At 39.1% G+C, this 27,362-nt stretch overlaps 1 protein-coding gene across 1 annotated transcript; it reads right to left on the bottom strand.

The window, feature by feature from the left end:
- Positions 1–2,868: 2,868 nt before the first annotated feature.
- Positions 2,869–25,674, bottom strand: LOC139142985 (P-selectin-like). Its single transcript, XM_070713177.1, has 10 exons — positions 25,611–25,674; positions 12,040–12,193; positions 10,619–10,842; positions 9,724–9,906; positions 9,285–9,374; positions 7,704–7,901; positions 6,808–6,990; positions 5,735–5,894; positions 3,984–4,207; positions 2,869–3,131 (listed from the first exon to the last, which is right to left on the bottom strand). The coding sequence occupies exons 1-10, from the start codon at positions 25,672–25,674 to the stop codon at positions 2,869–2,871; spliced, it is 1,743 nt and encodes a 580-aa protein (XP_070569278.1).
- Between the last annotated feature and the right edge of the window lie 1,688 nt (positions 25,675–27,362).

Genomic DNA, 27,362 nt, shown 5'->3' with positions numbered 1-27,362 from the left:
AAGAACCTTAACACTAGCACCGCCCCAAAAGCCAACAAATAGTAGGCAGGATGGTTATGAGGAAATATACCAATATTTGTAAAATTTGCAAAAAAACATGTACAGCAATAGTAACGACCTTTCAAATCCTGATGTACCCTGCTTGATTATCGTCGGTTGTCTCACATACTATAGCCAGTATCCAACCATATAGTATTGTTTAATTTGGCTGGGTATCATTACAGGGTTTTCAGTAGGATATTGACTGGGCAGAATTTGAAAGTATGGGGGGGGGGTTGGGGGTTGGAACTGAGGGGGAAAGTGTCAGCGGGGGCTGTCCCCTATCTTGCGTGGGAAACTTTAAGAAATTGAGTCTAGTGCAATCTGAGAGGTGTTTTCAATTTGTTTTTTACTAAGAAAAACTGTTAGAACACCCCAAGGGGAGAGAACGAGAGGGGCCCCCACTCTCGTATAAAAATGTTTGAGAAATTGATGTGTGTAATGGTGCAATCTGAGAGGTGTTTCAATTTATTTCGCACAAAAATTGAGTAACGTTAACCCCCCCCCTTCTTCCTCTACACATTTTGAGCAACTCCCTTAAAGTTTTTTTGAATGACCCCCTCACATTGCCCCGACCACCAGCCCTTAATAATGACGGCTCCCTAAACATCCTCGCTCCAAACGAGTACGTCGATGCCAAGTCTTAAGGTAGAATGCGCCCCCTGGGACAGATATTCAGCCTTTCTAGCTTTTACAATTTTTTTCTGATCTACCATGTATGGAGCTCATTTTAAAGCTCTTGGTGTAAGAAAAATTATCACCGTCTTATATAGTTTTTAGAAAATCGAAAATTTCATTTTTCTCCATAGACTTATCACTATTATGGCGGCCATTTTGAATTTTAGTATCGGTAAATCTTGAGTAAATTGTTTTTATGGTACCCGAATTTGTTCAGTGACCCCGATTTCTATTCTTGATCTTGAAGAGAATGCTGGAAAGATTCCTTGAGTCGAGGAAAGTTTCAACAAAAGTTTAAATCTTTCACTTTCGAGTAGCATACTACCTTTAAAGGTCACCCTGAATGGCAATATTGTGTGTGATGCAACTTCAACGTTTGAGTAAAATGGCGTTTTTCTATGATAATGTTCAATCAATACCATATACCTGTGTTAGACGTTTGTGGCATGGGTGTCACGGTCAAGTCTGATGCATCTGTTGTCGATATTGCCATGCCAGTGACATCCATGGTTGTTGCAACAGTTGTTGCTTGGAGTGTTGTTGCTGTCATTGTGGTCGTCGGTGACGTTGTTGCGGTGGTGGTAGATGGTGCAGTTGTTGTGGCGGCTGCAGTAGATGGAGCTGACGTACTTGTTAACGTTGTTAATAACGTTGATGCTGTCGTGGTTGTTCCTGTGGTTGGTGGTGTTGTTGTAGTTGCTGCCGATGACGATTTCATGGCTGTTGTCCACGGCGATATTATTGTTACGATTGTACTTTGTGATGGTGTCGTTTGTGGTACTGACGAAGTCGTTCCAGTTGTTGTCGGTGGCAACGCCGTTATTGTTGTGGTCGGCGCCATTGTCGCCGTTGGTGGCATTGTTGTAGTGGTGGATGGCGTTGACATTGTTGCTGGTTGTAATGTTGTTTCTCTTGGACTCTGTGAAGTAGTTGAAACAGTTGTTGTTGGTGACTCTGTCGCGGCCATTGAAGCTATGGCATCGGTTGTTGGTCGCAATGTTGATACCCTCGTAGTTGCTGACGTTGTTGAACCAGAAGTCGTTGGAGTCACTGTTGTTTCAACTGAACTTGATGACAGTGTTGTGACACTTGTTGTCTGTTCCATCGTTGTTAAACCTGTTGTTTTTGTTGTTGGTGGTGCCATAGTTGAAGTCGTTGGCAACAATACTGATGTTGTTGCTGCTGTTGTGTTGACTCTGTCGTTATATTTGTTGCCGTGGCTATCGTCGTTTGGGACGGTGTTGGGGACATTGTCGTTGGTGTCACAGTTGTAGCGGTTGAAGTTGGCGACGGTGTTGTGGCACTTGATGGTGGCTCTAATGTCGTCAATATGGTAGTCAGTGGTGTGGTAGACAAACTTGTCGTTGGTGGCACTGTTGACGCTGTCGTGACGTCGGTTGTTGGTTGTGATGTAGTGAGCTTTGTAGTTGCTGGCGTTGTTGAAACAAAAGTCGTTGGTTGCACTGTTGTTGCTGTTGAACTTGGTGACAATGTTGTACTACTTGTTGTTGGTCGTAATGTTGTTAGTCTTGTAGTTGGCGGTGTTGAACTTGGTGACAGTGTTGTAGACAAAGTTGTCGTTGGTGGCACTGCTGTGGCTGTCGTGACGTCGGTTGTTGGTTGTGATGTTGTTAGCGTTGTAGTTGCTGATGTTGTTGAAACAGACGTCGTTGGTGGCACTGTTGTAGCTGTTGAACTTGGTGACAGTGTTGTAATTCTTGTTGTTGGTAGTACTGTTGTTAGTCTTGTAGTGGGTGGTGTTGAAGGAAAATTTGTCGTTGGTTGCTCTGTCGTTACTCTTGTTGATAGTGGCGACGTTGTGACGGAAGTCGAAGTCGGTGGTGAACACGTTGTTGTTGGTGGTGTAGAAATAGGTATCATGGTCGGCGAAGCTGCCGTATCTAAGATAATTAATGGTCAGAAGGTATGAGTTCATTTTACATAAGATAAAAGAGGTGTTATCAGTATTGAAGTACTTGTTTAGAAAAGTAACAAATTGTGCCAGTTTGTCATAAATATAACCAGTCCAATTTCCATCATATTAACTTTCGGAATATACCCTTACGCTATGATTATGCAATGCGCATATTGACTTCCGTTAAAATATGCAGAAAACATCATCTTTACGCAAAGTAATGAACCAGGGAACTTTTAATCCGAATGACTTGACGCATTCTGTAAGTCTATCAAACCTGTACAAAGAGGCGGTAACTGCTCCCAATATCCACCAGCTGAACAGGTTATTGTCTCCGGACCATCTATGGTGAAGCCTGAATTGCAAGAAAATGATACCGTCTCACAAGCCTGGGCCGGGAACGGGTTGCTCGAGGTTATCTGTCCGTTCAAGGGTGCAAAGACTTCGTCACACGTGTTATCTGTGTAGTCAAAGAGAACAAGACGATTTGCTCGGAAAGCTGAAGATGAACATAGTTTCTATTGGCTTTTTTTTGAGAAAATCGAAAACTTATTTTCCTTGTAGAGTTAACACAGTTAAAATGGCCGCCAGGGATGTCGGCCATTTCAAATTTCACGTTTCACTAAACATTCGATAATTTGTTTCTCTATTGTGCCAAATTTTGCACGATCACCCTTGATTTTTATATTTAATCTAAAAGAAATTGTTTTAAATTTTCGTCAAGAAACTCTGGGCAAAGGTTTATAAATAGTTCTTTCAATTTCGTGGCGCTTACTGCCTTAAACAATAAACCTGAACTGCTGAAAAGAGGATGGTGAATTTACAGTGCAGTGGTAGAAAACATTGAGCAACTGATATACATCAATCTGAACCGAGTACCTACATATTTTCGTCAAGACATTCATGCAGAATGTCATTTGCGGTATCTTTGTAAGCAGAGAAATTCATTCTTGATTTAAGGTTTTGAATATATTGATTCGGCTTCCCTTAAGGTAGTATGCGCCTCGAAAGTGTAAGACTTTAACTTTTGCTCAAACTTTCTTAAATCAAACTGTCAGCCATTCTTTTATCAAAACAAAAATATAAATTGGGGGTCACCGTGCAAGGTTTGGAACTAACGAACAAATTTCGCGATATTTGGAATTCAAAATGGCCGCCATTCTTGTGTTAACTCTATGGAGGAAATTTTGATTTTCGAAAAACTAAGACGATGAAAGTTTTTCTTTCACCAAAAGCATTAAAATGAGCTCCCACAAGTGGTAGACCAGAAAAGAATTGAAGGAAGTTGAGAGTTGAATATCTGTTACCGAGGCGCATTCTACCTTATCATAGTATCGTACCGTTTTCATACCTACTCTCCTCTTACATAGAACTCCGTACGAATCGTAACAATACTCGTCGCGAAATTTGCCGTCGGGAGCGCGCATCACGATGCAGTCTTGAGGCGGAGAGTCATCATCGTCCGGTTGGCCGTCGACGAAGTTTGTCACCGGCATATTGTTGTTCATGACGGTCCTGAACGATCCTTCCGTCACAAAATCATTCTGCCCGATCCAAAACTCGTCACCAGCCGTACTGGAGAAACAAACAAACAAACAAACAATAAGTCGTCAATTCATCGAGTCGGAGCCTTAATGGAATAAACGGCTCGAGACACAACAAACTTAATAGCAAGAAAAACCTGATGGCATGAAAGCGTTTGGCAGAGATATCGTCAATGCGGAATGGCCGAAAAGCGTTAAGGATTGCTTATCTGCTTTCAAGTTCAAGGCAAATGACGTCTACCGTCATAACAAGAAGAATCCAATTTTAAGTCACCTTTTTAGGATAGAATGCCCCTTGGGGACAGATATCAGGACACTTAAAATTTTACAATATTGTTTTGGTCTTCCACTTTTGAGGCTGCGTTTGAAGTTCATCGAGTAAAAAAAATTCACTGGCTCAGTCTTTGTAAATCGGTACTCAGATCTGTATATTGTGAGTGTTTTTATGGAGCAACTTCAAAATCAGCAGATATTAACATGCCCACCGTTGTTCTTCTGGTGTGTCACAAAACGATCGAAATTGATTTGTAGTCAGTTGTTTCTGCTTGATGGGCTTGACTTGAAATGGTATCGTATATTGGTTTCTTAGCAGGCGAAACTATCACATGATAGTAGTTACACACGTGAAAAAATATTGAACAGACCGTCTGGAGGCAGTGCCCACATCGAACTTGCAATGAACACGCACGTGATAGCACATTGCCCCTCAGCCAAAGATGCTCAAAGCTTATGCGCAAGCATGCATGACAAGGTATGGTTATCGTTATGCGATTGAGTAATATTATCAGTTGGGTATTTCAATTTTACGACATTATAGACTGTGCGAGTGTACACTTTGACCAAAATTGGTTATAGTCAGATTTCAAGTATAGAGAAGTGTAAAAGTCAGTTATGGTGAATTGTATCTAACATAATATGCCATATTCTGATGCGTGTCACAATGATGAAATTACTCGTAAATCAATTCTAAAATCCATCTGTGTTTATCATCCCGTTTTTATTTAAAAAAACGGGATGATAAAATGTTCAAATTTTCATTGAACCCTTTAGAAAATGAAATGGGGTGTTTTATATGAATCAATAAAATAATCTGGGTCATATCGCCTTGTACACTTACACCTAAGTCTGATCAATAGCATATCACATGCTGAACAGAAAATACACGATCTACAAAAATGTAGCTTCATAGTTTCCCCAATAAATGCAGTCATAGATTACTACTGTGTAGCTTGATCGATACTAATCGAATCACGCTTTCTCAATGCCTCCAGATAAGTGAAACCATTGACCAAAAATCACTATCTAGCCCTAAATTGTTTACACCATCGAATCATAACATGGCTATCAAGATTGGCTTGTTCGTCAGAAGCATTCGATTTGTTTGAAGAAAGATCAGTCCTGGCATGTCTCAGAACATGCTCCGTTAAATGTCGCAAATGCTTAGAGTTGAGGTTGCAGGTCGCTTTTTAGAGAGAGTGTATCCAAAGCTGCTCAGCGATGGTTGAAGAAGATGTTATTAAAAATGGTTGACATTATTTCTTTAAAAGGTTCTACTCACAGCACCTGGTCCCTAACATGGTTCCTCTCCGTGCCGCTAGATATGTCAAGCAGGTGGCCAACGCCGTACTGCTGACAGACACTCAAAGCTGTCGGCCACGTTGTCGGGACGTAAAGCTTTTCGTAGCAGTGATTTTCAAACACCACTGCTGTAGGGCAACCTAGATAGCACAATTGATAAAAGTATGACTGACTTAGCGGGATGTTATAAAATATTTTACAGCGGTAAAAAAACGCAGTAGACGTCCTTTAGCTCATCTTGTATAATTGAAAAGTGCTTTAGAGCCAACGTCACATATAATGAGTTTTTCAAAATATTTCGATATGCTTATACTCCGCATCGGGTCATACGTACATACACAGATTTGCTCCAAGTCTGTGGGCATATCAATATCAGAATCGAACAGAATAAATTTAAGAAATAAACTTCTGTAGACTGCCACGTATAGATCATGGGGTGAACGCGATGGACAAAGCCAGTAACTGGCCTGCCGATATAAGCCAGGCGACTTGGGTCAGTATAGATCATATGGTCAACAGTTCATAACACAGCAGGCATGCGCGAATCACTCATAAGTGAGATTCACTTTGATGATCACGGCTGCTTGATACTGTACCTGTGTTTGGTGTTTGCGATGAAGGTCCGGTCGGTGAAGCTAGTGAGTCTGTTTTGTTGTGATGAGAAGAGTACGAACAGTGTCAAAATAGATCTCAAAACACCCCAAAACAAACATAAAACAACGCAAATGGTACACGTCAATGGTGGATACGATAGGAGTCCGTGATTTTGTATACGCTTAAAGCTCATCGCAATGCAATAAAGTATGTTTAACTCAAAATAAAGTACGTCATCAGATCATGTCATGACATAATCAAACAAGGTTTAAAACGCGTATAATTTTTATATTCTTTCTACATTGCATTGTTTTAATGCACACATGAACTTACGTAAAGGCAGAAGGTGAACAATAATTTACTGGAAAAAATATTAAGAATCACAAAATCGTATAAATACAAGTTTAGTAAAAGAGATCACGAGGCTGAAGTGCGATGAATGCTTTGAGTATATCAAACCTATACAAAGGGGTGGTAACTCCTCCCAGTATCCTCCAGGTGAGCAGGTTATGGTGGCTGGACCATCAACGAAATATCCCGAATCGCAGGTGAATGATACAGTTTCGCTGGGTTGAGCTGGGAAAGGGTTGTTGGCAGTTATCTGTCCGTTCAGCGGTGCAAAGACTTGGTCACAGGTGTTATCTGTGTATAATCAAGTTGGGTTGCTTGTTACGGGCAGTAGAAAGTAAATTGTGTATACGATATTCAGTGCATGAGAGACGTACCATAGAAATACCGAGACCTGTTCAAATGGAGTTTATATCTAAAAGTTCATTAGAATTGCTCAAAAGTATCAAGGCTTTAAACTTGTCCGATTGTTGAAACCGTCGTAAACACTTTTTCAAAGCATGCGTTAAATGCATTATACGGCAATTGTACACTGTCATGCTTAAACATCAGGTATCAGATAAAGTTCACATTCAAATACACGAATCACCTTAACATACAAACAACAATTGATGAAAGGGATGTGAAAACAGCTATGTTTCATGGTGGCGGCCGGTCCCCGCCTTGCCGCCAAGTCACTGATAATTGCCACAATGTCAAGTAAACTTTGCATTTATGAAGAATATTCTAAAACGTTGCAGACATTTAAAATATTTGCCGCGATACCTTCTGCAGTATGATTTGGAAAATATTTACTGTTAAGTCTGAAAGCTGGGTTCGAAGCGTCTCAAAAATTAATGCGCTTTGAGGCTTTTTGCACGACTTCATTCACATTGAAAATTCGCAGGATCGTTATTTTGACTTGCGATTATTTTTCTAATTGGCTTGCTGTATAAACACATTAGGTTGAACAGGAAGTATGCTATTTGGGAGTCAAGAAATAGTAGTAAAATCATACTAAGTCATACCTGATCTCCTTTTACATAGGGATCCATACAAATCGAAGCAATACTCGTCGCGAAAATGGCCGTCGACGCCTTGCATCACGACGCAGTCTTGAGGGGGTGAATTATCATCGTCTGGCTGGCCACTCAGAAAATTTGTCACCGGCATGTCTCGGTTCACCACGGTCCTGTACGACCCTTCAGTTATCAAATCGTGTTGTCCTATCCACAACACGTCACCGGAAGAACTGCAGAAAACATGTTAAAATGAGCTACAATCGTCATTTCAATATCTCTTCGATTATAACTCCGATAAATTGTGAATGATACGTGAATTATTAACAAAACTTCATGCATTTAGGGTAATTTGATAAGCCCTAAATCCACTATATTCAAGGTATATGACAAGGTTACCAAGTTGAAAGCAGTTATGAGCTCATACGCAATTACCGTTTGGGTTCTGATATTATTCAAAGAAGAGTTACATCAACAGATTAAACTTCCAACGATCTATTTCAGAAATTTTAGTATTTTATGGAAGTTCCAGTGACGCTTTTGGTCGAATTTTGACACTTCAAAACTATATAGTTTAGAGGACAGGGAAGGGGGTTGGGCTCAGATGCAATGGGTTTAGTCTGCCATGCTCGTATATACATTATCAACTGACCTTAAGAGAACCCTACCACCAATCATGTGATAGTGCTCTTTACAGTCACAATGTAATATTTCTATGATTATCGTGGTTGTAGCACGAAGGAATTTCATACCACTGTGTATGTATCACCTGTCATTCATACGAGATCGTCATTTGCATAGATTAAAATACTGCAATATGTTTGTGAATATTAGTACGCGGCCTCAAACTTAAGTAGTGTTTAACCTCATCAATAAGGCACTGATCGTCAGAAAATACTCAAACATTTGAGTATGTGTATTGGCAATTCCACCACAGTAATTGAAATTACAAATACGTAGTAGATTCATAGTATGGGTTTAACTCACAGGACATTGTTCCGTACATGAGTTTTCTCAGTGCCAGTAGTTATGTCAAGAAGGTGACCCACTCCATACTGCTGACAGACACTTAATGCGGCAGGCCATGTTGTTAAACCAGAAAGCTTTACATAGCAATGCTCTTCATATGCGTTAGGACATCCTTTCGAACAGAAATAGATAGTGGTAAACATTTGACTAATATTTCAATGAAAAGTATATACTTGTTATGTATGTATGTATGTATGTATGTATGTATGTATGTATGTATGTATGTATGTATGTATGTATGTATGTATGTATGTATGTATGTATGTTTCTAACTTTGTTTCTATCTATGTATTTATGTATACATATAAATCGGGGTCACCGTGCAAAGTTGTGTAAACTCTTGAGAAAACACTACGAAAATGCAAATTTTACTAACTCCAAGAACTTTAAAAGGAGCAATAAAAATTGGTAGGTTAGAAATTTAAATTGTAAAAATTCGAACTTTAAAAGGAGCAATAAAAATTGGTAGGTTAGAAATTTAAATTGTAAAAATTCGACGATTCGAAAATCTGTCCCCGAGGTGCTTCTACCTTAAGGATAAATGACAGTTTGATTCTTTACCTGTTGCGGGCGTTTGTGTCGCTGCTGCTGGTGTTGTTATTGGACTTCCTATGGGAGGTATGGAGGTCGTGGCTGGCGAAGCTGGAGAGTCTGTCGTGATGAGAGGATAAAGCGCAGTGTCAGAGTTCATCGTCACAAATTACGAAAAGGAACTCGTTAATGTAGGGCAGGAAATGAGTTTTTGTACGGTCAATCAACATTGCAATTAAGTTAGATTATTAGGCTAGAAATTACGTCACCCTGCCTTGTAAAGACCGAATAAAATCACAAACACGTGCACTTTGATTGCGTACCCCTCCACTATGATGTTTTATCGCGCACGCACACTTTTAACAAACACGCAGAAGACATTTACTCAGAAAAAGAAACTATTGAGAATGCGAAAACTCGTTCAGAAAAGGGAAACCGAAGTTCTTGTAATATTTCGATGACAGCAAACCTATACAAAGGGGTGGTAACTCCTCCCAGTATCCTCCAGGTGAGCAGGTTATGGTGGCTGGACCATCAACGAAATATCCCGAATCGCAGGTGAATGATACAGTTTCGCTGGGTTGAGCTGGGAAAGGGTTGTTGGCAGTTATCTGTCCGTTCAGTGGTGCAAAGACTTGGTCACAGGTGTTATCTGTGTGTTATCAAATATAACAGAACAGGTTGCTCGGTATTGTGCAGGAGAGATATTGACTCTATTATTATTATCATTACTATTATTATTAACTACGAATTAGTTGACAATGAAACTGAAACGGTCAAAAAGAATTGAACAAGTTGAGAGAGCAATGGTGGTCTGGTGCACCAATAAGATGAGATATATGGAAGAATACTAATAGTAGAGTTTGAAATTAGAGGTCTTACCTTTGAGGTGAATCCGTTTTCCATGACTTTGTGTACATTTAAGATTTATAGGAACATCATTTGACTGTTTGTTGGGTTGTAATTTGAGTAATGTGTTCAAATTAAGAATGCTTTTTATTGGTTTACAACAAACATTAAAGGGACAAAGTCGCCCATTTTTCATGAATTTTGCTTGATGCAAGATACCTACATTGTTTGACATGTTGAAAGACACTGAATGAATGGGTGACCATGCATATATTCCACCCCGGTTTTAGACAAATTAAATGAAACCATCGCGAGAATGAATTAATGGTCATGACCATTAATTCATTCTCGCGGTGGTTTCATGAATCCCGTCTAAAACCGGGGTCGAATATGTGCATGGTCACCTATTCATTCAGTATCTTTCAACATGTCAAACAATGTAAGCAGTATCTTGCATCAAACAAAATTCATGAAAAATGGGCGCCTTTGTCCCTTTAAGATCACACGATCCATACCTGACCTCCTTTTACATATGGATCCATACAAATCAAAGCAATACTCGTCGCGAAATGTACCGTCGGGGGCTTGCATCACGATGCAGTCTTGAGGGGGCAAATTATCATCATCTGGCTGGCCACTGAGAAAATTTGTCACCGGCATGTCTCGGTTCACCACGGTCCTGTACGACCCTTCCGTTATCAAATCGTGTTGTCCTATCCACAACACGTCACCAGCTGTACTGTTGCAAGAACGCACATTAAGAAAAGATGTGAATCAACTAATAGGTAATATCGTTAAAGGCGGGCAATAGGTACAAAACTGCTCTATAGTTTGTGCACGCCTATGGTCTTAACAGTGGATATTTCGCAGAAAATCGACGACTCTACTGATTTGCTGTCGTAAAGTGGAAATTCGATTCTATCTCTAACGTGTGGCACATTTAACACCACTCGACGTGTCAAATAACATGTATACGTTCCTGAGTTCCTACGGCGCCGATTGTGAGAGCCAAAATGCATGGTTTGTGTCACATAGGTCGGGTGCGATCAAACGGTTTCTCTCAAGGTCGCAAAACAGTACAAAAACAAAGTTCTTGTTCGTCGTGCCATATATTAGATTGAGAAATATCAATATCTCTTTGCTGTCAAATGTTACTTCATTTTATGTCCAAAGATGTACAACATTCGTTTACACAGGCAGCGGGTCTTTAAAATACATCCAGTCCGTCAGTGCCAGAATTGTTTTTGGATAGCTCACAACAGTGCCCGATAAGCTAAAGTGACTGACTTCTACTATCTGACTTGTAGACATGAAATATGGTGTTTCATATGTTTAATTGTATATTGTCTCGGTGACGGACAACTTTATGCATTTAAAAGAAAATTACCATAAAATACAGATTCACTGAGTATTGTTGAAATCTGCCAAATTATTTCTATCATTTCCTATATCTGACGAAAACAAAGCCAGACTATTCATGTGATAAATTGTTATGATCTAATGGATAAATTAGTTTGACGCCTGGAAATGTTCGTGTTTTCACAGAGCCATATAATGTCTTGCCTTTGGCTAAAATTCACGAGCACAAAGCCCACAATGAAAAACAAACATAGGAAACCTTCGCATGATTATACCTCAATGCTGTTCTGACAGTAACGATATTACAATAATTGCTTTACATATATTGCTATTGACATCCGTCAGGATCTGATGTACTCCGATCCGACTGAAAATAACTTGACGTCCTTTTCTGTACGATTTACACCAAAGTACACAACAAAGTCCAACCACATGGCGATAGATCCCTGATCGCAGCAAAAGACTCTAAGTTACAGTCGCTTCCACTTTTTAAACATAGAGCATTTATATTACGAATCTTTCTATATCAGCCTGATGGCGAAGAAATACTAGATTCATAATTATGGGCTGAACTTACAGCACAGTGTTCTTTACATGATTCTTCTCTGCCGAAGTAGTTATGTCCAGAAGTTGACCAACTCCGTACTGCTGACAGACACTCAATGCTGCTGGCCATGTTGTGACACCAGAAAGCTTTTCATAGCAGTGATTACCATACGAGTTAGGGCAACCTAACAAGTTAAAGTACAGGAAGTGTTTAAGTTACAATAGCATGTGGGTTTAAATCCTAAACATACTCACAGACACAGACAGATAGACAAATCCTAAACATACTCACAGACACAGACAGATAGACAAAAACACCGACACACACATATATATATATACATACAAACAGATATTTAATATATATATATATATATATATATATATATATATATATATATATATATATATATACTGGAACAATGAAAACATTGATCACAAAGGGAGGTGAAGATACTGTAAGCTGATGAATAAAGTTCATTTTGATACAAAGTGTAATTAGATCACTGGGAGCAGTTAGACTTTATGAAACAAAACTTCAGACAACGATGGGGCCAGAGAATATTAATCCGGCGCAAAAATAGACTTTTAATTGTGCACATGATGTCTTTCTCATCCTTTGCACTCCGCAAAAAAAACCAAAACAACAAAAAACGATCTCCGTGATTGCGCCCGCCAAATTATATGAACAATGAGTATATATTTATCGTCGACAACTACTTATTAGCACGATGTACGATACAAAGATAATGCTGAATGCAATAAATTTTAAGATTCGAGGTAGATCGATACGTTGATCACCCCAGCTGTCTCCTTGTCTCTCTAGACTCGTTATGGGTTAGGCAATATTAATCGTTAAAACCTATGAAGTGGGAGAAAAAATCACTTCAAATCACTTGCTTCAGAATAAAGACAAAATATAATTGCACTAAGTGTTGAATGTCATGATGATCTATTTCTTCAGGCAGCATGTGTAGTCCAAGCCGGTAAAGCAGAACTAAATAAACTAAACATAGTAACGGCAGAATACATGATTATTGATAGCTTCAACTTCAACAAGAAAATATTGGTCTTATTCATCCTACCGGCCGCATGGTTACACAGAAAGTCTCCATAGAAGGCAGAAACTAGAAGCAAAGATAGTTTTCCAAAATGCTGAACCATATTCTTCCAAATGGCTAATGCTGGCCTCTGACAGATATATGTTATCGTTGCCTTTTATCGTGGCAGCGCCAAGTGTTGGTTATATCTGCTTTCGTAGACTACATATTTGTCTGGCTTCCAAGAGTAGAATGAGTTAATCGACAACTTGAAATACTCAACTTTTTGCATGGACACTATCAGTACCCTAATGGCTTCCGGTATGCGTCAAACTAGATTTATGTTATTTGCAATATAGAATATAGCTCGACTGCTACAAGTTTTTTTCGTAGCCGACATACGAAATATTAATTGCATGGCTGTTTGTGTAAGCATACTGAACAAAGGTAAGGCTTTTCATAGGCAACGACAGGTTTCTTCCTCAATCAAAGTATGTATTGTTGCATTATTCTCGCATATGCCTGAGGCAAGTCAAATACGAGGGACACATGTATACAGAGTGTGCGTAGGAAGGTTATGCAAATGATTACACCACATAGCAACACGAAGATACAAGAACACAGTGAGTCTCATTTTTGTGGAAGTATTAATTGCCTGTACAGCATCAATGCACAAGTGGCAGCTATTCAGTGTTATAGTGTTATAGAGTGTTATAGATTTTCAAAGTTTTTTTGTGACAGACTCCGTCTTCCAAGAAGCAAGACCGATTTATTTATACAATGAATCATCTGACATTTTAAAGAAAACTAACTGGAGAAGAAAACTTTAAACATTTCATGGAACAGTTTTAACAAGAATTACAACATAAAATTGACAGAAAAATAGCGATAACATTAAGCTTACTCTTTTGTATGACAATATATATCGTTTGGGAAATATTCGAATAAATTAAAGGTGCAGCAGCATTACCCGGGCTCAAGCGTGATGTGATACTTATTGACAGCAAAAGCAATTCTTGGTCCAATGTGTTAGGTGAGAATGTTTGGTCAACAGAGCTCCATATGGAAGCAGAAAACGTTGTCTGGCCTTATTTGTGAGTCTTAAATTAGGTATGCACATAATTAATGAGGCGTAATTGTTGTGAAAATGATTTGGTCCAGTATGTACCTTACGCCTGTCAAATACCATACCTCCACCTGTTGCGGTTACTGAGATACAGGAAAGTAGGTCAAAAGTCATTGGTTAATATCGGGGAAAACATTAGGTGCACACTGGTTATCATACAAAAAAACCCGAACTTATAATCTTTGTTGCTGCTTAGATTCATAAAAGTAAACCAAAGGTCATCCGAGGTCAATCCAAATATTAGTGAAAAGATGTGGTTCCATATTGGTCAATATCGAACCAAAAAAACCCTCTAGTGCTTGTAGTTACTTAGACTTAGGGAAGTAGGTCAAAGGTCATCTTAACTTATCCGAAAGTATATTTTTGGAAAATATTTTTCTTGTCCGAGCCCTTGTAGTTTCTGAGATGCGAGAAAGGTCAAATGTCATTTTAGGTAACTCCAATTTTTTGTGAAAGCATTGTTTGTCGATATCCCGAAACGCTAAACCTCTAGTCCCTTGTCGGTACTGAGATATGTGAAAGTAGGTCAAAGGCCTTCCAAGGTCATCCAAAAGTTTTGAGAAAAAGTTTGGTTGCATACTGGTTAATATACAAAAGAAACTAAACGACTAGCCCTTGTAGTTGCTGTTATACTAGAAAGTAGGTCATAGATCACAGACGGTCATCCCAAATTTGGAAAGAAATATAAGGCCATACTTGTCCATTTGAGCTGAAATGTTCAGCTTGTCAGTGAAGAAGAAAAGTTGATATTATTTCATTGTTATAATATATTTAAAATAAAAATTCAACATGACCGCCAAACCACAAGACTGATTACAACACTTTTCGCAAACTTGTAAGCACTCTACTAACGATTATATGAGCAGAATTTTTCATTTCTAATGGTCCTTTGGTTCTGGAGAATAATTTTTTCAATAGACTAACTTGGAATTTTCAAATCTAACATGGCGGCCACGGTCATGTAACCACCTGCGATTTTATTTGCAAATTTTAGCTGACCGAGACGATGCATGAGTTTCTACAAAAATTAGGGAAGAAGAATTCAAGAAGAAGAGGGAGAAGAATTGAAAGAAAGCAATAGGTGACCATGCCCAGTAGGCTTGGGTACCTAAACACTACTTCCCACACATGCAGATTCTGTGTAATAAGATTCATTGTATATTGTCGTGAGAATCTACTCAAAATCTGCTTTTAATTAGTATAACATTATGCTTAAATAAGTAGTAATGTAGATGGTTTGAAGCCAGTGTTATGCACTTTCGTTTCTTCTAAAACGCAAGGTATATATAGATCTTATTCGTATACTTGCAAATGTTGAACTTCCCTGAGGAGGTGAGCTCAGTGTGTTGATAATGAATATAGATGACTGTGTGGCTATCTCTATACCAAAGGGATATATGATTTTCAGACATGCATATAACAGCTAGTGAGATAGTAGTTACAAGGACAACTAGATTGTGTCATTTGTTACAAACTGAAAACACATGCTATAACATATCTGAGAGCCTCAGTAGCTGTTGTGTCAGTTCAATCAGAGGATTGATATAATAACGTCCTCAGAAACAGTGGCAAAATTAATTCTTTTTCAGAGAAATATCTGTTATGGCTACATTTTTATTAGAATGGCAAATCAAATGCCTATTTTTCGTCATTCAACTCTTTCTTTCTCATTTTAGGCCAAAAAAAGAAATGTTTCTTGTCAGGCCTTTCTTTAAAAAATGGTGCGGTGACGCGAATTTTTTTTCCCTCAAGGGAGGGAGGAGGGTCAGTTTTATAGCGTTATCAATATAGTCACATTTATTCTGTTCATGCAGTCACTGATCATGCGCCCCAAAGAATTTTCTCTTTCTCTTCAGCCGTTTTGGTTTGGTGTCATAGCAATCAGTACATGTTGGGTGTATGACAGCTGCTCTTTCTCACCACCAGTTATATTAAATGTGACATATTTTTCAAACTCGACGAGTGCTGAAATTGTCACTGATATTGGTATTGACTGAAAGTTGCCCATCATGGAAGTACTCACGCTACTCTCTACGGGAAAATCAGATCTGTCAGCCCTGCCATGCAGAGCTATTCCTTCATCAGTTGCTGTGTTGTTAATGTTATGTTGTGTGATAGTCATCTTTTCTGAGAGGAGAAGCCAGATTCGTAATTGATAGAGTCTTCGACTGAAACTGAACCTGGCCCGCCGGATTTGACCAAAGTCGAGCGTGGTTCAATACACGGTAGTTGTGGATCCACAGCTGTGGTGTTTTCGGACGGGATATGCCTTTTACGGGCTGGTTGACTTTCACGTTTTTGACCCCGCAAACCACACGTGGAAGTCAAAACAGTCCGCGACTGTGGTCAAATCTGGCGGGCTTGGTTCAGTTTCAGTTTCTATAAATTACGAATCTGGCTTCTCCTCTTAGAAGAGATGACTATCACACACATTGGCTGTGTGTTACCGGCGTTATGTGGTGGGAGACCGTATAACGCCGGTAACACACAGTCCTGCCATGCAGAGCTAATGAAGGAACCCAAATGCAGTCCGGTCGCACAACGTCTGCCGTCAGGACAAATCACTCAAACACAAAACCGTTCTTCGGGGACTCAGACAAGTGCCCGTAGCCCTGTGTACGATGCTGTGTGTTCCCGGCGTTATACGGCCCTGTAGAGCAGTAATTTGTAATACTTTCGTAATTTTTATACTGCAGTAAATTGTTATAAAATTTTGCGGTAATTTGTAATGCTGCAGTAAATTGTAATAAACTTTGGAGTAATTTGTAATAATTGAACTAGCGCAATTTGTAATAAAATTTGGAGTAATTTGTAATAACAATCACTGCAGTGATTTGTAATAAAATTTGGAGTATATTGTAATTAGACTTTTTTGATAAACCAATCTCTAATTTGAATGGTGGTACTAGTCAGTGAGCAGACGCTGATTACATATCCTTTTATTTCGAACAAACATGTTTTCTTTTAATCATGTTTTAGCAAAGTTTTAACATGTAAAAGGAATAGATGGATATTCAGGTAACAAACGGCCTTCTATCTATCTAGCAATCGTAGGGGGCGCCCTGCTATCCTTCCCTTAGAACTGAGTCATCAACAATTAAGCGTTTTCAATCAACTTAAATTGACACCATTTTGAAGCAATGACGATGGCGTGATCAACTACTTTAATTACATTCGTAAGTAACTTACTGGGGACAGCCTACCTAAACCTAACCCAGCTTCAGATTGACAACATCATAAGGGTTTGGTCAATAGCCTAACTGTATTATTTCTTCAAATATACTAAACAAGAGATAAACTTTTGAATACTTATATGCGGGGCTATAGCACATTAAAGTTTCGTCCGAATGAATCAAGGAGTTCATTGGTTATGTTGTATACCTAGCGCGATAGTAGCAAAATTTCGAGACAAACGGCAAAAGTTTGGCTCCTTTCCAGGCTTATAACTCTAGCATTTCTTTAAGAGTGATAATGATTGGAAGACTTTCCAAAGTTCTGCAAGGTATCGAAATTTTGTTCAAAATCTTTGGAAATGGTAAAGTTATAGGATATTTTCCACTGGAAACATTGCCAAATTACACCTATGTCGCCGATGCAAGAAAGAGTATTGGTTTAGGTTCAAGTACATATTTTCTAAATTTTGCGTTTTTATATGTTAAAATTCCAGAAACAATACAAGCCTGTAAAACTAATATTGATGACCAATTTCTAAAAATTCAAAAGCTTGGGTATATTTAATTGAAAGCAGTAGAACTTCGGTCTTTGGATTTTCTTCCCAACATCTTCATTGAACCAGACTATGCGTTTCAATAACGTAAGACACCAAACAAAAGTCATGAAATATAACACGCATACATGTACGTACATACATACGTAATATAGGCCTATATGCATGTATGTATGTATGTATGTATGTATGTATGTATGTATGTATGTATGTATGTATGTATGTATGTATGTATGTATGTATGTATGTATGTATGTATGTATGTATGTATGTATGTATGTATGTATGTATGTATGTATGTATGTATGTATGTATGTATGCGTGCATGCATGCACGCATGCATGCATGTAGGTAGGTAGGTAGGTATGTATGTAGGTAGGAAGGTAGGTAGGTAGGTAGGTAGGTAGGTAGGTAGGTAGGTATGTATGAATGCATGCATGCATGCATGCATGCATGTATATAATGCTCACCTCAAAGTATCAGATTTAATTTTCAAGCAATGTCTACGCTGTACTTTACTTTTAATGCAAAATATATCAAAGAACTTGATCCTTTAAACAACACTTGTTACTGAACATCAACAGAGGGTCATGAAACTCGAGAATGTCACGGACACGGACACAAATAAAGTTTATTACAATTTACTCCAAATTTTATTACAAATCACTGCAGTGATTGTTATTACAAATTACTCCAAATTTTATTACAAATAGCGCTAGTTCAATTATTACAAATTACTCCAAAGTTTATTACAATTTACTGCAGTATTACAAATTACGAAAGTATTACAAATTACTGCTCTACAGGCCCCAACACATAGCATCGTACGCAGGCAGGGTAGGGCCGGGCTAGCAGCAGTACAGTACGGCAAATCGTCCGACCCAAACACCAAGGTAAAACCTCGAGGTACTGTACTGCAGCTAGGGCCGGGCTAGCGTGCCTGTATCGCCGATGAAGTCAGTCATGGTTGTCTCGGAGACTCTGGGTCATCAAACTTGGGTGTTGCACGGTGGGATACTAACTTCCGCCGCTGTTAAAATAGTTTTGCTCGTCGGAAAAATATTTTACTCTTCCCCAAAATATGTTTACTCTCGCTAGAAAAGGTTTGCTATGCATTATAGGTAATTGCGCCCTCACATGAAATATTTCTCCTCTCAGAAATAAATTTCGCTTTGAAGAAAAGTAAGTTTGACTTTTTCATCCTTCCTTTTTCGTTCTTTCTCAGTTCAGTTTTACCAAATTCTTAAACCACACTCATATGTAGAAAATATTTCTTGAAAGAATTAGTTTTGTTGTCTTCAGAAAATAATTTCTCTCCATTGAGAAAAAAGTTTTATTCACTGTATTTCAATTTGCTGCTCTGAGAAAATCTTTTCCATAAAGAAATTAATTTTACTCTTGGAAAAATGAAACTTTTCTTTAAGAATTTAATTTTTTGCTCTAAAGGCATAAGGTTATGTCATTTAAGTAGCTCAGTTCGCGCTTAGCAAAAATCTTTAACTCTTGCTGTGAACAATTTTTACTTCTTTTCGAAATAACGCTTTTGAGAAACAAATATTTTGTTCAAAGTTAAAGTTATTTTTTAAAAATTAAAGTTTTTTTTGTCAAAAGATTTTAAAAACAGTGTACCCCAAAAATAAAGTTTCCCCGTTCAGAAATAAAAGTTTGCTGTGGAGAAATAAAATTTCTTACAAATATTAAATATATTGTCAAGAAATATGAGTTTATGTTCAAAAGTAATAAATTTCCATGACGTGTAGGGGAGTTTGTTATCTTGAAAAATTTTTACTTTTGTTTTACAAAATAAAAAATACTTTTGAGAAACATATTTTGTTTATAGTTAAAACTAAAAATACTTTCGAGAAGTTAAAGTTAAGATAAAGTTAAGATAAAGTTGCCCGTACAAAATTAAAAGTTTGCGGTGGAGAAATTAAATCTCTTACAAATATTAAAGATATTGTCAAGAAAAATTAGAGTTTATCTTCAAAAGTAATAGAGCTCCGTGGCGTGTAGGGGCCACCGTAGATCAGTGCCAGTGCAAACCTTGATCTTTGCATTGACAGCCTACCACTTGGGTAAGTGGTACTATGAGAAATATTTAGGCCGAGCAAGTTTTCGATGCCAGGGCTGGGCGCCCTCTTTTGACGTGCACAACGCATTGTGGGTAATTTCACGCCATCCAGCTGGGCATTTCCTGAGACAGACCCCAGAGTTCCGACAAAGAAAGAAATGCTTCTGAAATAGTAAAAATGTCGATAATATATAGAGAGCGATACTGTTGCATTCGTGATGCGAGTTCACACAACTTGGTGATCTCCATTACTGTAACAATCAGCCTGACATTTTTGCCATTAGCATGGTACAGTCCATCATTTTTTAGTCCCCGCGGACGAAGTCCGGCGGGAACTTATAGATTGGGTCCTGATTGGTCTGTACGTCCGTCCGTCCGTCCGTCCGTCCGTCCGTCCGTCATCAACAGTTTCTCAGACACTGCTGAACCAATTTTGTTCAAACTTGGCACAAAGGCATAGCACTATGACCTACAGATGCACATCGATTTATTTTTCGATACAGTTCAATATGGCCGCAAGGTGGCCATATTTTTGCGATTTTTCATGTCTTTGAATATTAACTCAAACATCTGTGAATTGATTTTGTTCAAACTAAAGACAAAAGGAAAGCACTATGATCTACATGTGCATGTCAATGTATTTAGTGATACGATCGAATATGGCTGCGAGGCGGCCATTTTTTTTTGCGATTTTTCATGTCTTTGAACCATAACTCAAACATCCATGTACTGATTTTGTTCAAACTTGGCACAAAGGCAAAGCACTATGACCTTGATATGCACGTCAAGTTATTTCGCGAAACGATCGAATATGGCCGCGAGGCAGTCACATTTTTTGCGATTTTATTATGTCATTGAACCATAACTCAAACATCCATGAACTTATTATGTTCAAACTTGGCACAAAGCACTATGACCTACATATGCATGTAAAGTTATTTTGCGAAAAGGCCGCAAGGCGGTCATTTTTTTGCAATTTTTTATGTCTTTGAACCATAAATCAAACATCTGTGAACTGATTTTGTTCAAATTTGGAAAAAAAAACTTGTCACAGAGACAGACCAGAACAGAAAATACCATTTTTTATACATAGAGAGCAAAACAGAATAAGAATGAATTCAGTTCGTGCTCACACAGATTTTTCTGTCGCGAGTTTTCAATGTAAATGGACATTGTCGACTCTCGTCTCATGATAGCGCCACCACTTTGTTATTGTTTTAGCTTAATTATTGTACCGCCGGATTCGGATTCGGAGTTTGCAAATCATAGGCCTCATGCAATTTGAGTCAAGGTCATTCCACAGCAACCAAGACACCAAAGATTATAACCAAGCAGACAAGCGGGGACTGTGTCATCAACGATGACTTGTCAAAACAAAGACTGCCTCTAGTTTTTTTATTCTCTACTATGAGGAACTTCACTATTAATACCTGATTGCGAGAAAGATAAAATAAAGCAAGGGATAAAAAGTCAGTTACTCAATTATTTTCTAATGTCCTAGTGTGCTACACATAAACATATGACAAAAGCGCTCATTAGTGTATAGCGTTGCAAATTGATTGAAACGTTGAAACGTGACAGAGGCCATGAAGGCTGGGCTTAAGGATGATAAATACCTTTTAGACACTTTCAGATTTTTATTTTTTTCTCAATTGAACATGTCCCAAACCCCAATAAAGTATACATTTTCTGAAAGCCCTGATATAGAGCTATCCGACCAAGCACAGTGCACGGTCATTATTTGCATAAGAGTCACGTGACAAGCGTTTTGCTGAACCTTCCAAAAACCGGTTTTCCCGGCCTTATGCGAACAAGCTGCGAGATTTCCGGTTGGAATTTCTTCATTGACAAGCCTTGACAATATCCTTCAAAAGCGTGTCTGCGATTTTTTCTCGGAGGCTCCATTCAAATTATATGGCGTGATAATTAAAATTCCTTGAAAAGCACCTTCGTCCAACACCTTTAAGAGCGCATTAAAAAATAACAAAGGCATATAAAGGAAATCCCAGACACGGATTTTGAGTTCATTATGTTTCCAATGGACGGTGTGAATTTCAAGCAGCTAGTGTTTGTGAGCGCGAATTGACGAGGTGCCAAAGAAGGGTACTTCATTCACACATTGAATTCGAGAAAAACGCAAAAAACATGTTTTGATACTTCTACGCTACGGCATTAGATAATTAGACGTGCACGAGCCTCAACATGGTCATACTTTGTTACCAAGTGATGATGTCGGCCGGGAATGACAGTTGTTCAGAGAAAAAGTTCCAGGAAAATAAAATAAATCGCGGAAAACTACCAATTTTTGGAGCCTTGCGTCTCGACACATCGCCACGAATGGCTTCAGTGGGCAAAACAATGACGTCAGCAGTCATTACTGATGGCGGGCGTGTCCTAAATTCATATGCAGATAAGCTTGTTTGCGTTTCCCAGATCACACTCCCCTCACACGCTATATAGACATTGCAGAACCGTAGACTTGATAGCGTACTATCGCACTAATTGCAAAGGTAATTCTAGGACGCGCCATTGCGCAATAAAATCTCGAATGGCCCTCATTTCTACGTTTGACGCGCCACTAAGGGTGCAACATTTATGAATGGGTCGATCACGCAGAGTTCACGTAGTTCATACATTCGCGTATCTCCCCGAAGGTCATTAGAGAGGTTTAGTTACACGTTATTACGTTCGATCAGTACGCGTAGCGTCTTTGTCACGTGATAACCAGACGTCGCGTACGTGTAGCACAGACGTTCCGAACGTCAAACAACACTTCTACACGTTGTCATAATTACGTGTAGTATTTTTGAGATTTTCTCAATGATTTCCACGAATTTAGACAAGCAAACTCAAAAGGTATAATTGTAAATTAGCAAACATCTTTGATATCAGAATATTTCGTAGAGTTTGCAACTGTACAAGGAGTACTTGCCATAATTTCCTTACATGAACGAAATGTTGTAGTCGCATTCCACTTTTTGTCTGCCGCCTTCTTAAAGAATTCTCTAAACCACATAAATAACTGTATCAAAGAAAATCGGCCGATTTAAGGTAGTTCGAGGGTAAAACGAGCTACTATAAGAGTGGTCCTCACTTATCGAAATTCATGTTTCTTAAAAATTACACGAATTTTGCATGTTTCTGAGAAAAATATGCAGCAAAATAATCGGGAACGCACAACTAAACCTCTCTATTCACACGTGGGCACGGATACGCGTACGCCACTACGCGCCGTCAGACGTACAGGTAATTACGTGTAACTAAACCTCTCTATTACCTCAGTCATAGTGTGACATGTAAAACGATTCAGTTACCTATCAACCTTTTGCAATTAAATACCCACTACAGCATATATGGTGGTACATAGGAAGCTGGGTAGAAAGGACTGATGTAGGGGCAACGGTGTTTTGGAGCCTTACGCATGTGGCATGGCCGATGAATGTAAAACAACGGCACTGGCCGCTGCGTAAAGGTGGAAAGCTAGTCGACACTCGGATTTTTAACGCCGGTATAGTTGACGAACCCAGGGTGATCGGGCAGTCCCTTACATTGAAGCGTTTGCAACGTCTACCGTCAATACAAACGAAACGTTGAACACTGCAAGGAAAACATCCATGATCGTTTTGAAGAGCAACACATTTTAGGTCGGACACATCTCGTTTTCCAGAGTAGCCAGGTCTTTTCATAGAACAACAACGCTGTGTAAAAGCCTTTGGCCAGAACCAATGATCGTAAATTTGCTAATACATACGAGTTATGTTTAAAAGTTGATGTATCGATCACTTTATTTAGGTCGTACGGGTTACAGTCTCGTGCTATATATCAGTGTATGAGTAGCCTAATTGTGGGTGCGTGCAAATCGAGGGCCACTCTCGGAGAAATCCTACCGGTGCGCTATTAAGCTTTGATCATGATCGTTTCCACAGTCAAAATCACAGTCCTTAGCAATTTGTACAGTTGTTCAAGTCCGACATATCAATAATTCATCACATAAGTTACGAAAACAATTGAATCAAACCAAACGGTTTGCTGTTGCCATTACTGGGCCTGTTGCGTACGTACAAGGGACAACTTTGCAGTAGGCTTGGTTGGTTACGGGGCGCCCGATCTCCAGTATTTTCCTTTTCTTGACTTGATAGACTACTGTATTTTCGGCAGAAAATTCAAGGTTTTTACATGTGTGATGATGATGGCCCCCGATTTTCTAAAATGGCCCCCTTGGGACAGGAGATGGGGCCAACAGTGGCCCGTTGTTTTTAAATCATAGAATGAACAGTGTGTAAATTTTGTTTATCTAACATTGCGAAAAAGACGTCAACCACCGTAAAGCGGCGTGTACGTGTGCAGGCTCCGACCAACCCTAAGCAAAAAGTGATAAAACGTCGCACTGCTGAGAAATCGTCGTTGACACGATGTCTTGACCACACTAAGAAAAATTACTTGCTCTCTGGTGTAGACTATGTCTGGAACTGTACGAATACTTGTTTAATGGACTAGGCTTCGACAAACATTTAATTACGGTTTATTGTTTACAGACGGAAGTAATCCTGGTGTTTGGAGAAGTCACAGCACGTATTATGTAAATTAGCTAGTGCAACCCAACGTTGTGTCACTCAAGATGGATTATGGAAATAGCAATGCAAATGTGTCCACAATGTTTACAAAAGCTCCCCGATTTAACCGGGATAGCCACGTGCATTTGTTATGATTTTTAAAAATCGTGAATTACATGGAAACCATTCCTTATCTTGAACTGGCGACACATCTCAATTCTGGGTCTTACTTCAAGGCATATTCTCAGAGAATTTTGAAAATTTGACAGAAAAATGAATGATTTGGTATTTATCATCCTTAAAGAGGAAAGTCCCCTACAATAGGGGGATTATGGTAAGACTATGCAGATGTGAAAAAGCCACGCTACGGGTAAGACGCACTCGATTTGCTCCGAGATTTCCAGAAATTCGACGGGTGAACGGCGTTAATTTCCGTCCAATCTCATACATGACACCTGTGAATGTATAGCGACTGCCTTTATGTCGAAAAAACGTTGAAAAACACTGTTATTTAATACAGAGAACGCATATTTCCACAAAGTGTGGGTCCAGAATGTCCATTTGACCTCTGTTCTAAATGTTAATGTATGCTGCCAATCATGATTACTCAAATTCAAATTGCGGCCTAGGCGATCTTGATCCCTGCCGAGCACAACAAACAAAGCGTACTGACTTATCACTAAAATCACCGTTATGTACGTACCTAAACACACGCATACACAACCACATACAACGTAAACGATACGACACATGTAATGAACACGCAAGAAACGGCATTTTCTTTTTGGAGTGATTTGTGGTCTTGAAAAAAAAACGTTTTGTATGTGTTCCTGTAAAAAGTTATGAACATTGAGAGTCTTCACACGTCGTTTTGAAGGCAATCACAATTTCATTTTTTCCTTCAGGCATCGAAACTGGATCTTTTGACTCACATTTTGAGGAAGTACCTTTAGCATTGTGACAAGTTTGGTCATGTTTATATCAGTTGATTCAATTCAGTTGAGCTGAGTGGAATTGAAATTTCAGTGTCGATTACATCGTTGCCACTATTGCGTTGTAGATCGATCATCCATGATCATCCATACTCGAGTACTCATCGACGACGACCACGGCCCTGCACAGCTGTCCTGGGGGACTCATCAGCGTCATTTACTTTCTTTACCAATGTATTTCAAAATATTTGGCTGACCATTGTCACAGATTACTAGTAGTTTCCTTTTGTTGAAGATTCTGGCTTACATATCGGAACAGCAAGCAGCGTATGTATAGTATGCAAATATGCAGGCTCATCTATGGAACTACGGCAACTTTTCCACAACGTCTCAGTCACATGTCATTTGCATATTACGAACGGTCGTCGATGTTTTCCGAGGTTACTTATCCGAGATAACCGGATATGCAATCTGCGCTCACTATACTTCGGGTCATGCATACCAAACTCTAAACTGGGGGTCGTAACGTTTTAAATCAGTTTTACTCAAAATTTCTTCACCCTTTCCTCTGATTTGTTCGAAATGCCAAAATTACACGGAAAATAAGCTTACGAATGGATGAAGATTTGTTTTTCAAATTCACAAGTTTTTTCACAATTTTTTTTCCCGTTGCAAGCTGCGTGTAACCCGGCCGTGCGAAGTACCAGTGACCGGCTATTATCTACATCACTGCCAACCAAAAAAGCCATAAAGCTACAAACAGTAGAAGGTTCTAACTTACGATTGCTTACGATCACAATCTACTACCGTCCTTAGAGACTATCATCTATTTGCTAGACTTTCCCCTTATTTTTTATATGTCTAGTTTGCGCGCTTGTACCGAACACGAGATGTTCAGGGCTAGATTTAAACTCAATACAGTGCCCGAGGAAATTCTCTCCTGAACTAAGTCAAGACCTTCGTTTTCTATCTTCCTTCCGAAACTCGTAATACTCTGTCCATTTCAACTACTGGCTTCAATCACAGCGCCTTCACATTCAAATCACCCGCTGCTGTTGTGAGAAAGTATCCGTTCCGTGTTGATGAAAGCCGGGGTTGAAACCAGGGGGTTGAAAACCGGGTCCCATTTGAAATCGCAACGGAATATGCACACATCTACATAGACGCAAAAAGGTTAGCAGAAATTCAGAGATGTATTGAAAGCCATACATCGTTGCTGTTTATTGAGCAAATTGTATGATGGAAATTCGTCTCCGAACACGGCGATACATGAGCGGCCATTCTGTTTCATAACTTCCTATACATGTATTTCTATTGCATACCACAGCGGTCATCGCATCGCTGTCTATCGAACCGCAAAACGACTGTGATTTGAATTCAGTAAATTTTGATTGGATTCGAACTCACAACGTAAGGCATACAGTCACCTTAGTAGCGAAGAAATCACAGTCAAGGAAGGTCTCAGGCTGTCGACCAGACCACAGCCCCTCGACCAGTAGGCCTACTCCACCCTAGTTATAATGTAGTCTCGAATTGTGTGAACCCTACACACTTCCGTAATATTCAGGCAGAGGTGATAATCGGTAGTTCCTGGTGTAAAAGATAGTTTATGTTTCTCTGATAAGCCAACGACTAAGCAAGTGTTTAACCACAGTCCCTCTCAGGGACTGTGGTTTAACCATCCCGCCCAGTGTTTGCCATCAACCGACGTCACTACGACGTTGCCTATTGTGCGCCCACGGCGCTGGACTTTCCTCTTTAAACCGAACAAGTACGATTCAGTCAATACGATATTGTGTAATTGGTCTTTTAAACATATTCATTCAGAGATGAATGAAGGAAATAAGCCTCCATTACCCTATCGTGATGACGTAGATTTATTATACTAAAAAAAAACACGATTGG

Source organism: Ptychodera flava, chromosome 10 (genome assembly GCF_041260155.1).
Source record: "Ptychodera flava strain L36383 chromosome 10, AS_Pfla_20210202, whole genome shotgun sequence".
NCBI lineage: Eukaryota > Metazoa > Hemichordata > Enteropneusta > Ptychoderidae > Ptychodera > Ptychodera flava.
The sequence above is the reverse complement of the archived record's forward strand: the minus strand, read 5'-3'. Positions and strand labels throughout refer to the sequence as shown.

Excerpts from the sequence above, each read along its gene's own strand:
- LOC139142985 (XM_070713177.1), bottom strand. The coding sequence starts at position 25,674 with ATGACGCTGATGAGTCCCCCAGGACAGCTGTGCAGGGCCGTGGTCGTC. Across the intron at positions 9,375-9,723 it reads GTTACCACCCCTTTGTATAG|ACTCTCCAGCTTCGCCAGCC; the intron begins GTTTGCTGTCAT and ends TCATCACGACAG. Across the intron at positions 3,132-3,983 it reads TCTATGTAAGAGGAGAGTAG|CTTTCCGAGCAAATCGTCTT; the intron begins GTATGAAAACGG and ends GTTCATCTTCAG.